Source organism: Condylura cristata, unplaced genomic scaffold (genome assembly GCF_000260355.1).
Source record: "Condylura cristata isolate star-nosed mole 26May11 unplaced genomic scaffold, ConCri1.0 scaffold00017, whole genome shotgun sequence".
Lineage (NCBI taxonomy): Eukaryota > Metazoa > Chordata > Mammalia > Eulipotyphla > Talpidae > Condylura > Condylura cristata.
This window is the reverse complement of record NW_004567118.1, coordinates 42,618,282-42,631,966: the sequence shown is the minus strand read 5'-3', so window position 1 is coordinate 42,631,966 and position 13,685 is coordinate 42,618,282. Positions and strand designations below refer to the sequence as shown.

The 13,685-nt window shown below is 33.4% G+C and overlaps 1 protein-coding gene across 2 annotated transcripts in view; it reads left to right on the top strand.

The window, feature by feature from the left end:
• Positions 1–13,685, top strand: part of ERCC6L2 (excision repair cross-complementation group 6-like 2) — a 115,001-nt gene that overhangs the window by 31,718 nt on the left and 69,598 nt on the right. For both annotated transcript variants that reach the window (XM_012726625.1, XM_012726624.1), the window contains exons 9-12: positions 185–304; positions 3,719–3,790; positions 4,662–4,807; positions 8,993–9,088. In XM_012726625.1, the coding sequence (XP_012582079.1) occupies positions 185–304; positions 3,719–3,790; positions 4,662–4,807; positions 8,993–9,088 (434 nt within the window). The remainder of the gene's footprint in view (positions 1–184; positions 305–3,718; positions 3,791–4,661; positions 4,808–8,992; positions 9,089–13,685) is intronic.

The following is a 13,685-nucleotide window of genomic DNA, read 5'->3' as shown; positions in this document are numbered from 1 at the left end:
TATCTCATAACTAGTCATATGTGATTAATGTGCCACTTTAAGGTTTTCTGATTTAATGAGTCTGACTTAGAGAAGGCAAAATCTTGAAGTAATTTATTCTTTCTAAATGTATTTTTTAAAGTAGTTTCTATATATAAAGGTTTAAATGTGTATTGAAGTTTGTTTTCTAATTTTCCTTCTTAAGGAAACACTTATCAAAAGGATATGTGACAAGGTATTTTCTAGATTCCCAGACTTTGTGCAGAAAAGCAAAGATGCTGCTTTTGAAACACTTTCTGATCCAAAATATAGTGGAAAAATGAAAGTAAGTACTCTTCATTCAGCTTATACATATACATAGGAGGATACACAAGTATTAAATTCTGTGACAGGGAAACGAACTAGTGAGTTATTCAGAAGAATGCTGGCTGAATACGACTGGTGTCATATCAGCATTTACTGATTCACTATGAATCCTGGATATGGTAGATTCTCAATAAGTAGTAGTTACATTGAGTCTACCTCAAACTTTCCTTATTGATGTATTGGATTTATATCTTCTTAAAAATATATGCTATTACCACAAAAGAGTGAAGTGGTTACATGTAAGGTAAATCCTCTGCAAATGTTTAAGGGGATAATTTACCAGAAATATAAATGCTAATGCCAAATAGGAGGAGGTAGGCAGTAACTCAAAATTAAACAAAGGAACTTCTTGGAGAGTTTGAGCTGGGCAAAGCCTGTATTAAATATGAATAATCTTGTTTTGTTATAGCAATAAAACCGTGACTAGTAGCAATAACCTATGTATATATTTTTAGTACTGTTTCTTCATCATTTGATTAGTATAATCATCTGGGAATATACTGATCTAGTGATGCAAAACCTATAATAAACTTACATGGAATTATTATTGCCTAAAGGATTAAAAATTCCAAGTTCCATTTACTTCTTGAATTCAGGTTACAAATATTCAGATTGTATTATATGTGGACTTGTGATTGTGTTTACTTGTATATGTACTTCATAGCCTCAAAGCTACTCATGAACTCTAGTTCTTTCTTTTATGTATCAAGGTTTTTCTCTATGACCTCAAGCAATATTCAAAGGAATAATCATATGCTATTCTCATTTCCCTGATGCAAATTTTTATTTTTCCTTTCTTTGGAAATGCGACTGAGGTGCTAACTGGGGTGTGAGGAATACTGAGGGGTGATAGAGAAAAAAAGAGTAGGAAACTCAGTTTAGTGCTATTAGTTTGTTTCTGAGTAATTTGAGAAATGTTTGCTCCAAGACTCCTTAGTGCCTTTAAAAACCTCCAAATTTAGGATTGCATTATGTACTGGTTTTCCTGTTCTGTGGAAGATAACCAAGTGATTAAACATTAGGTCTGTAGACTCAGACTATACTGTCATTTCTGGTAAGGAATCTTTTTTTAATGTTATTCAAACTTTTTAGACTAACCTAATAAAGACCTACAGTCTAAAAACATTCACTTTCTTATTGTTTGTTTTTATTTTTAATCTAAGATATTTGAGAATACCAGAAATTGTCTTAGGTATGGAACCATCCCAGACAATAGAAATGAATTTCTGTGCATTATGTCTATGATTTTAAAGAGACTGAAAGACAAACCAGACTGAGAAAAAATGTTTGCAAAATAATAAAAGACTGGCATTCTTAACAAATCAGCGATAAGCAAACAATCCAATTTAAAAATGGGCAAAAGATCTTAACAGATACACCGCCAAAGAAGATATACAGATGGTAATATACATATAGGAAGATGTTCAATATCATATGCTATTAAGGAATTGCAAATTAAAGCAATGATATACCATTATACACCTATTAGAATGGCTAAACCCAAACCATTGACCATCCCAAATGCTGGTGTGGATGTAGAATAGCAGGGAATCTCATTGCTGGTAGCAGTGAAAAATTGTACAGCCACTTTGCAAGACAGTTTGGCATTTTATCAGACATTTAAACATACTTTCTTGAAATTCATCCAAAATTCACATCTCTTGCTATTGATCCAAGTAAGTTAAAAACTTATGTCTGCACAAGAGCCTGTATATGGATGTTTATAGAAGCTTTATTTATAATTGCCAAAACTTGAAAATAACTGAAATATCTTCCCAACTAAGGGGAATGTATAAACTGTCAAACCTAGACAATGCAATATTATTCAACAATGCAGAGCAATGAGTTATCAAACTATAAAAAGATGCAGGTATTTTAAATGTACATGCTAAGTGAAAGGAATCTAAATAGGCTACATATCATGGGATTCCAACTATATAACATTTTTAGGGAAGACAAAGCTGCAGAGAAAGTAAAATGATGAGTGGTTGGCAAGGGTTTGTGGGGTAGGATGCATAAATGGAGCACAAGGAATTTTAGGACGATAACACTGTTTTACTTAGTGGTAAATCTATTTACTTAGTGGTAAATACTAATATACATATATCAAAAGTCATAGAACTGAACAACATGATGAACCCTAATGTAAAATGTGTACTTTAGTTCATAATAATTTATCATTATTCATTTATTAGTTATTACAAGATATTATTAATTACTCTTTTATTAATAAGGGAACCTACATATTGGAGAGCAGTGAGGGGAATAAAAGAGTTAGGAGTTCTGTTTATATTCTGCCAATTCTTCCATAAATCTAAAATTGGCCTAAAACTAAGTATTAATTTAGAAAAGTTAATGTGTTATGTCAACATCAGATGCACATATTATAGATTATTTCATTTAACAATAAGACTACTGCAAATAAGACTTACTTCATTTTTTTTATATATTAGCAGAGTTTTTGCCTGATATGTAACATTTTTTATTCCCCACTTAGTTATCTAAGCTTTTTTTACTTTAACTCCATTGCATTTTTGAGGCATTGAGTTATAAAGATCAGTTAACATAATGTCTTCGCTAGCTCAGTTATTAAAAAAGTACTATTTTGATATATTTTTTCAATTTAAAAGTTTGAATATTCATCATTGAATAAATTTGCATGTGTTTATTGCATTCGTTCAGAAAAACTGTAGACTTCATGCAGAAATGACTTCTCTTTTTTTTTGTGATTGTGCTTCCACAGTGTCCTGAAGCTGTTATTGCTAGACGTGGAAATGGCCTGTTTTAAAAATAACCCTATTGCTATTATACATGGGCTTTGGATTATTTGCAGGCAGATTATTTGCATTTTGAGGTCAAAACTACATCTAGAAGTCAAGGGTACTATAAATAGAGAAACTGAGGTGAGAAATTGAGAAGAAAATAAATAATCAAGGCATAGAACCTAGATGTTTTTGAACACATTTCATTATATTTATCTAGAGAAAATTTAAGTACTTCCTAGAAAGAATGCTACTCTGTAATTTAGTTCCTGAGCATATTGTAGGTATAAAGAAAGCATTTTGGAAATTAAATTAATGCATGTAAATGAATGCCATAATCTGAAATGCTACTATTTTATTAAAACCAGATGAGATGAAATAAAAGCCTTCGGGAACTTTACCTCATTATTGACAATATGATGATGACTAGCCCTCATCTAATAGCTGAAACATTATTTCCCTAACTTGGCAAAAATTAAGGGAATTAAGAAAGGGGACTGAGGTTATGTTGTATAAAAACAATTTTAAAGAAATTCTTAGGAAACGTTTATGTATATAAAGTGTACTTTTAGTTGGAACTGATTCACTGATGTTCTGTGGTTCATTTCCAGGTCCTTCAGCAGCTTTTAAATCATTGCAGGAAAAACAAAGATAAAGTTCTTCTTTTCTCCTTTTCCACCAAGGTGAGTTTTAGCTTAAGTTTATTCTTGAGTCACCCAAACCTGACTCCTGAGGCACAAACCCTGAGCGACTTAACCGTGTACACCCATATTTTCTGTCTTACCCATACTGTAGGACATGGTAGTGAAATAAGCAGTGGACAATTAAACCTGTGTTATATCAGGGTTAGTTTCATAGCAAACTCAAAAGATAGATTTTTTCATTTGTTTTTGGTATTTTTGTTGAGTAACCTGTTCTTTGAAACATACAAGAGATTTTTTTAATGTATAAAATAATACAAATAGTCAGCTATATTTTCATAAAAGTTTTGGCTAGTATGTTCCATTTTTATTTTGTTTAGTAAGATTTTTTTTAAAGATTTATTTATTTATTCATATAGAACTGGGGTACAGGCCAGAGATGTGGAGGGTGAGTGGACTCACCAGAGGTAGAGTAGGGAACAGAACAGGCAGATCAATGAAGTACACTGCTGAGGGGAGCAGCAGGCGGGTCAGGAGAGGTCTGCCTTGCCATGTGGATCTCCTTGGGGGCAGGCGGGAATCGAACTCATGTGGAAGTGGCTTAAGCTTCTTAGTGCTGTGTTTTAACCCGCTGCGCCACCAGGGAGGGCCCATTAGTAAGACTTTTTTTGAAAGTTTTTTTTTTTTCTTTCCCAAAAGCAAAGACTGTTGAATGTTAAAGTCAGTTACTGGATAATTGGAGGAGATGTATGGGTCAGAAGTGAGGAAAACATTTGTTCTTATAATTAAAAGAGTTAAATTGTGAACAGCAATAGTTAATGATTAATAATGACTAGGAATCTCATCTCAGTAGTTAGATGAAACTTAGTAAGTCATGAATTTGTCTCTGCCCATCTCCCTACCTTTCCTCTAGCTGCTTGATGTGCTGCAGCAGTATTGTATGGCATCTGGGCTTGATTTCCGACGACTTGATGGAAGTACCAAATCAGAAGAAAGAATCAAGATCGTGAAAGAGTTCAACAGCACACAAGATGTTAACATTTGCCTTGTTTCCACAATGTAAGAAAATAAATGATATCTTGATTTTTACCTTACTGTAAGATTTTAAGATTTAAGATAACTTTTATAATATCGCTGTATACTTATCAGTGGTTATGCTTAAATTGCTTTGTTTTATTTGACTTTAGGGAGAAGCAGCAAAAAATGCTATTAATTATGACTGAAATAACACTTACCTTGAGTCTTACTAAAAACCTTTCTGTCAATTTCCCTATCAGCACTGAATTCTACTTAGATGTCTGGGATTATAAAGACAGCAATTAAAAAAAGAGTGTTTCCTGGTATTCATTTGCTGTGGTAGTCTCTTGACTCATATTTTGTGGTTAGAACAACCAGACTTAAATGAGCCATAAATTTATTAATTCAATAACAGAAACTGAGTTGTAGCAGTGGTTCTTAAACTGTCTTCAAGGAGCCCTAGAGAGCCCACTGGGCCACGTGTTTCCCTCTTTTTTCTCTACCTTATCTCAACTACAGCAACTCTATACTTAGGCTTTTATAAATGTTAAATTGGTTCTTTTTTCTTTTTTTCTTTTTTTTCTTTTTTTTTTTTTAAGATTTTATTTATTTAGGCCAGAGATGCAGGGAGGGAGGACAGGGGTGAGTAATGTGAAAGGATTCACCAGGGACAGAGAAGGGAGAAGAACAGGCAGATCTACTGAAATACACTTCTGAGGAGAACAGCAGGCGAGGCAGGAAAGGTCTGCTGTGCCATATGGATCAGCTCCCTGGCCTGGGTTTGAACTCATGCTGCAGTGGCTGGTGATAGCTTCATGGTGCTGAGACTTAACCCCTTGGTCCACCAGGAAGGCCCCATAGATCAGTTCTTAAAACCTAATTATGAGTTTCTTATTAAAAGATCTTAAAGAATATACACACTTTCAAGAAAGAAGAGTTTTTGCCTTTTCCCTTAACTCAATCTTCAATTTTAATTTCAGAATTTCTTTGAAGAATGCTACCTCCATGGGTAGAAACTTCTTTTGTCTCATATAAGGCATCTGGGATAAATTAATTTCAAAACTTAAAAAGCTAAATGGAGCAGTTGGTTAGATTTATTTTTGGTGCTGTTCATCTAAGTCTTAGAAAATATTTCTGAATTTCAACTTATTTTAGTTACTTCTAGGTGATTTTTTCATATAGGCAATCTAATGGATAGTTAATCACATTTTTTCCAATCACAATATTAGACAGATAAATCTTTAATGTTTCTTCTGTTTGAATGATAGCTAATTTTCACTTGTTCTCATAATGTACTGATTTATTTTATGCTTTCCAAAACTGTTTTCTATCATACCTTATTATTATTTTTTTTGCCTTCAAGTGCTTGAGGAGTCTTTATGCCATCACATCTCAAATAAGTAATTTTCCCAGAAAGATAAAATTCAGTTTTTTTTAGCATTGAATTTTAAGTCAAGACATAAGGATTTAAATCCAAACACTGGCTTTAGGAGACTTTAATCTTTCGGATTCCCAGTTTCTTGATGTAAAAAATGAAGATAATGATTATCTCATAGAACTTTTTGAGGATGGACGAACAGGATATATGAAAATATCTTGTACAATTTCAGTCTATCATAGCTGTTCAATAAATGTTCATTGTTTTCTATTTTGATATAAGCTAAAGAAGAGAAGAATATTAATATTTTCTTTCCTTGAAAGATTGGCACCCAATATAAAGCATTATTTATGTGTGAGTTGTATTGTGTCATGGTCTAGTCATTTGGGAAGGGAAATTCAACAGAAAGGCTGTTCAGATTAGAAAAACAGACTGTTGAGATTAGAAAAACCTTTGAGGAAAATAAAGATTATTTTAGTTTTGAATTTTAATTTTGTCTTCCCTTTTAAAAAAATATAAAATGTCATCACATATTTGACCAAAGATAAAATTTGACTTTCCATTTAAGTAGCAAAAAACTGTAGTGTCAGTAGTAACACAACCTCATTCTTCATCTTGACTTTCAAGATTATATACTGATTGACTAGAAACAACTTCTAAGCAAACTATGTAACTTAAACCATAGTGTATTAATAGTTATTTATAAGAAGTAAATTAAGGATTTGGGGTACTAAGCTTCAAAAGTCAAATTTTCCACGATATAGGTGCTTTTTACTGGTCCCACACAATGAGTCATAGTTTGAAAGGCTCTTAAGAAACATTATTTTGTTTCTCTTATCATTATTCCATAAACTATATCTTAACTTCCTCAGAAAGATGAGAACAGCATTTCTTTTGCTATAGAGTGTCCAGAAAGTGATTCTAAGCACCACTCTTAAAATAACTCATTGGAATCATATATAGCATATGCCTCTTGATGAAAATTTTCCTTTTTGCTATGGCTATGTATGACTGGTTAACGGTTATATTGTCTAATCCATCTCATGCCCTTTTGTTCAATTCATTGACCCTTAATGAATAAGAAGTGTGTTTATTTGTGTGGGTCTTTAAGGAGCTCTGGAATGCAAAAAAAAAAAAAAAAACCAAATTTACTGATGTTGTATATAAAGTTCCATAACTATTTAAGTTATAGCTATAGAAAGAAAGACCATAGAAGGATGATGATACTTTACCTTAACCTTTATAGATGTCATTACAAATAAAAGGTAGGGCTCATTGGGTTAAAGGGCAGCACTATAGAGCTATCCATAGCCACTGCCGCACAAGTTTGATCCCCAGTTGGGGGTGACCCACATGGCACAACAGACCTCTCCTGTTCTGCCTGCTGCTCCCCTCAGCAGTGTATTTCAGTTTATTCACACATTCTACTCCCCACTCTGGTGAATCCACTCAGCCCCCTGCACCTCTGGGCTAGACTCCAGCTTTTGTATGTAATAAATAAAATAAACCTTGAAATCCTCATTCAAAAACATCTGAGCCATTACAGTGTTTTCATCTATTGATTACCTTTTTTTATGCAAGATGAAATTTTCTTGGTTTTTGCTGTCACTGGTAATTTTTATTGTATCCTGGACATTTTGAGTATTATGTTATCAGACTCTATATCTTATTTAGATTTTCTGTTTTAGTAAGTTGTATAACAGTCAGGTAGATATGGAAGTTGAGGCTTCCGGCTTGACCTCTGTTGACATCCTGAGGATGAGGTGCTTTCTTACTGAGCTTGTCTGGCATACACTGACAGTGCAAAGTGAGACCTCATGATTACTAGACAAAATGAAAGCTTCAGCTTCTCACTGTACTTAGTCTTTTTTGGTACTATTCAAGTGCAGTGAAAGATGCTTTGTCGTGGCTAAGCAACAATGGGGCTCTAGTTTCCTCAATCTCTGCTAACCAGATTGGGGATATAACCACCACTTTTTTTCCATCACATTTGCAGGAATAGGATAGTTATTGTTTAACATTTTTCAATCTTAAAATACTGCATTTTTCCTTATTTTTTAGCTAATGGAACAAGCGCACCTTTTTTTTTTTTTTTCACTGTTGGCACTTCCGCTTTGCAATTATCCTCAGAACCCAGTTTCAATATATTATGCAAAACTAAAGCTAGGGAACTGTCATGTCATTCCTTAGGTCTTGTAATCCCTAGCCAGTTTGTATACTCTCACTCTCTGGTTTGCTCATGCTCTCTCTCTCTCTCTCTCTCCCTCTCCTTCTCTCTCCCTGTGTCTTTTTTATTTTGTCTAATGTCCAGGGATTTTAGCTGCACTTAGTGCAAGGAATAGGAGAAATGTGTTTATACCTGAAGTGGTTTTTAAATTTTGTGTGTGTGTATGTATGTGGGTGTGTGAGTAGATAGGTAGGTATTACTTTATTAAGCTGAATATAATAGCAGTTGTTTTCAATTATGTTAGGAAATTCTTGCAGAAACAATATTTGAATGTTCAAAAATGTTAAAAACAGCACAGTCTATATATACTCTAAAGATCAGATACTTTAGGAATATTATAGAGTAGTAGACTTTTTCTTAGGTATTTCCACTTATCTCTATTCTGTTCTTTTGGTTATAGAATATGGCAAAATTGGGGCCCTTCCATGGGGGCACAGCAGTGTACATTATCAATGTGCCTGTTCTGTTTCTGGTGAATCCTCTTGCCACTCCTGTACCTCTGGCTGTATCCCAGTTCTGTATGCATAAATTAAAAAAAAAAAAAAAGAATGATGGCAAAATTGAGTTACAGGGGAGTATTACCTTCTCCCCTTTTTAATGTACTATTTTCTGTTTCCTCTAGGGCTGGTGGACTAGGTCTCAATTTTGTTGGTGCCAATGTTGTTGTATTATTTGATCCTACTTGGAATCCAGCCAATGATCTTCAAGCCATTGACAGGTATAATACTGAAAAAAAAATTAAAATACTTTTAAAAAATATTTTTTGCAGAAAATCAAAGAAGGTAACACTTCTAGGTCAAAAGTTTTGAGAAACTCCTGGAAGTTAGGGAACGAAATCTGTATATCTGTATGATCAAGAAGCCAACAGAGAAAAACCACAACCTAAAGTCAGTAAGAGAGCAAAGATAATTTAGGCATGGGGTCAGCAACTATAAGATGTGAGAACAAGCCAGAATACAATCTTCTGGGAAATTAATTATAAATAAGTGTGGAATCTTACTCACAAAAGGTTTTTGGGATGAATCTGTTGGAATCAGATCATAAAGCAGAACCAAACCTAAAGTAATCCCAAATCCCCACAGGACAAAAAAAAAGGGGAGCAATGACTAGATAAATTTGTGTACCTGCATGAAAACCCAGACCAGCTCTCCTTTACAAGAGCTCCAATTCCTCATTTGTAACTTAGAATGGAAAATTCTGGCCACAGGATGCCAAAGTGAGAAAGATAGAGAGAAAATTATGTAAAAATCCAACAAGGGAATCATACTCATTTCTGCAGATAAGACTTTGAGAAATAAACGTTTTATTTGCATTGATGATTTCAAAAAATAGAATTGTGAAAGGACAAAATTCAGATGACTTTACCTGAAAATTATTTTGATTTGTAATCAAAGGATAAAATATCAATATGTGAGTCAAAAATAAAAGCAACTGTTATTATCTAGAACTGAGAAGATATATTATCATGGGGTAAAATTCACTATTTAAAGATTTAATCCAATACATGAAATAGTAACCTGTATACAAAGAAGACATCCCAAGCCATTTATAGTAAAAATACAAATAACATTTGTATTTATACTTAAATCTAAGCAATTGTTGATGGTGTTGCACAGAGGCTTAAAGAATGAATTTTCACAGATATGAGGCATAGTATAAAAAATAATAATCAAGAACTAAAACTGCATGTAATATTGGGGTATGGTAATGGGGAAAATTGTGCTAGAAATTTTCTTCTATCTGGAATGGATTAGAATATACTTTTCAGCTTTCAGAATTTATGCAGAACAATGATTTTAAATGCTAGCAAAACATCTACAGGTTTTAACTAAAAGAGTAGGGCATAATAATCACCTGTGACTTCATATGTTCAGGCTTCACCCACCAAGTTTTTCTGTTCTGTAGGTCTAGAGTTAAAAAAATTCTCAGGATAACCATTGTGAAGGGTATTATAACACTATAAAAAGGCCACCCATAGAATAGAAAATATTTGCATATCACATATATGACAAAGGTTAATATTTGGAACCTATAGTCTCAACAACAAATAATAATACAATTCAGAAATGGGAAAAGGACTTAGATATTTCTCAATGAAAGATTTACAAATGGCCAATAAGCACATCAAAAGTTGTTCAACATCGCTATCACTTGGAAAATCAAACTACAATGACACATCACTTCATGCCTAATAGGAAGACTATTGACAAAATAACTGAAAATAACAAGTGTTATTGAAGGTGTGAAGAAATGGGAACCTTGTGCCATGCTGGTGGGAATATAAAATGGTGCAGTTGCCATGGAATAAAATATGGTGACTTTCAAAAAATTAAGCTTAGAATTACATTATCATCTAGCATTTCTTCTTGTAGATATACCCCAAGAATTGAAAGCAGGAATGCAAGCAAATTTTTGTAGAGCTATGTTCATAGGAGAAACAAAAAATATTTTTCATCACAGTGGAATACTAGTCAGCCTTTAACAAAGGAATGGAATCCCAAACTGACTACAACATGGATGAACCTTTAAAGAGTTTGTGCTAAATGAAATAATCTTGCCACTAAAGGACAAATAGTGAATGGTTCCACTTGAGAATCTGACTATCTAGGATAGTCAGATAGAAAGTAGAATGGTAGTTATGAGGGTCTGATGGAAGGGGTGTAGGGAGGTCTTGGATATAAAGTTTCAGTTTGGAATAACAAAGTTGTGGGGATATATGATGGTGATTGCTGTACAATAGTGAATTTTCTTAAAGCTGTTGAACTGCTGTTAAAAACAGTCAAGATTTTAAATCTTGTAATACATTACTACACTTAAAAATCATAAAACACTCTCAAGGTAATGGTGATACTTCTGATCATCAAATCCATTTGAGAAACACTAAAAAATAGTTGTAAAACATCCACCAGAACTTCCCAAAGTAATTTTAAAGGGGGAGTCAAGAAAATATATTAGTAAATGATTGGAAATATGAGTGTCTGGGGCAGGGGAGGTAAAGGAAACTTGGAATACTAAACATAAAATGTTAGAAATACTAGATTAATGAAATGTTAGGAATACTAAACATAAAATGTTAGAAGTAAGGTCAAACGTAAATATGAATTAGTTCAAACTCCCTTAAAAAGAGCAAAAAAAAAGAGTTTCAGGTTTATGTTTATTAGGACACATAACACACACATATAAATTAAAAACTCATAGAAAGTTAAATATATAGAAAAGTACCTGATCACAGAGTTGGTAATAATGATAAAAAGAAAGTGATAAAATATTAATAAGTTCAAAGTAAACTGTATTAAGGAAAATAAAATAGGATACAGTTCATTAGGAAAGTATAATAATTGCTACACAACAAAACCAAAAGTCATATGATGAAAGTGCACAAATCTCCAAATGTGTTGGGACACTCACTGTCTCTCAAAATTAATAGATCACCTAGACAAAAAGTAAGTTGAATAATAGTTGCCTAGCTTATTTCAATGCGCATATATATGTATCCTTATAATACAGAATACCCTGTATTTTCAAACATTTGTAGAGCATTTTAAAAATGACTATAGTCTGTTATAGAAACCATAGGATAGATTCCTTTTTTAATAAGTTTTCAGGTTTATTATTTCTTTACAAAACTGTGTAATTCGGATCCACCCTCAGTATGCATATATGTCTTCCTCACCCACCACCAAAGCTCTAGTGCCATTGTACCATCACATTGAGTCCCTCCACTCTTCCTTCATTCCCTTTTCTTCACCCTCTGATGTCTCGTATTTTTTCAGTGCTAAGAGTTACTTTTATACTGTTTCGCCAGTTTGTTTTCTTTGGTTTTTTATATTCCACAAATAAGTGAAACCATCTGGAAATTCTTTCACTTTCTGATTTACTTCTCTAAGCATAATCAACTCGTGTCACTAAAACCATGATTTCATCTTTTTAATCAGCTAATAATAGTCCATTGAATATGTATACCATATGTTTCAAAGTTTCTTTTCTTAGACATCATCCATTGTTGAGCATTTAGGTTGATTCCATCATTTTATATTTATTTATTTATTTAATCTATTTGTTTATATATAATTTGGCTATTGTAAATAATGTTGCTCTGAACATAGGAGTGCATGTATTTTTCATAATAGGGTTTTCGTATTTTTCAGATAAATGCCTAGGTATGCTATTGCTAGCTCATATGCATTTCCATTTTTAGTTTTTAAAGGAATCTTCCTATTACTTTCCATATAGACTGCACTAAATTACTTCCCCACCAACAGTGAATGTATTTTCCTCATGACTGCTTTTGATAATTTAACAATGATGTGTCTCAGTATAAGTCGGTTTGCATTTATTAGGTATTTTGTCACCCCCTGGACATTTATGGTTAGATTTGTGAAATTCTTGGCTATTATTAGTTTGAATAAAGTCTCTGTTTCCATCTCTCTTGAGCTTGAAATACCTATTATCCTCATGTTTTCTTTCTAATGGAGTTTGGTAGTGTTCTTAGAATTTCAGTTTTTTCTTAATTTTTTTTCTCTTCCACTTGAGTTATGTTTACATTTTTAACTTCTACTTCACTCTTTTTTTTTTGGCAAGATTAACCCAATTTACTTTGCTTGCCATGGTTGTCTTCACTTTACTACATTCCTTATATCTAGCATCTCTGTATTTTCTTTTTTTGTAGTCTTTATTTGATGAAGAATTCCTACTCCTGTATTTTTTTTTTTGGTGGGGGGGTGCATATCCTGCTTGTCTTTCTGTTGTTAAGTAAGTGTCTTGGACTTCACTGAGTTTCTTCTAGATAATTCTTCTAAACTCTGTTAACTTCTCCAATTCTGTGTTAAGTTGAAACTCTGGACCTTTGATCCTTCTCTTCTATCATTTCCATCCAATGTTTCCTAGATTGAGCCTTTCCTTCAAAGATGTCTTGATTTCTTTTCTCCCCCAGTAAGCACCACTGTGCCTATTAGGCTTATCATTTATCTAGGCAGTAAGGGAGGAAAGTGTGTAGAAGTGGAAATCTAAATGCCTCAGTCACAGTATTAGGTTGGAGGAGGGCAGGTCAAGGCTGGGAAACCCAAGTTTTATTCCTTGCCCAAAGGCTGCTTTCCACATTTCTGCCTCTGTATAGTAGACCCCCATGGTTTGCAGCAGGTTTCTCTCCAACCTCAGAATCTTTCAGTTCCCAAAGGGTGGGAAGGAGAGTTGAGACCCCTACCGCTTGTCGGTGCTATCACTAGTTAGACTTGCTGGGACTGAATACCCTGTTACAGGACTCAGTTAGCAGGCCACATAGTACCTCACCTTCACTATGGAGGTCACCTGTGCCA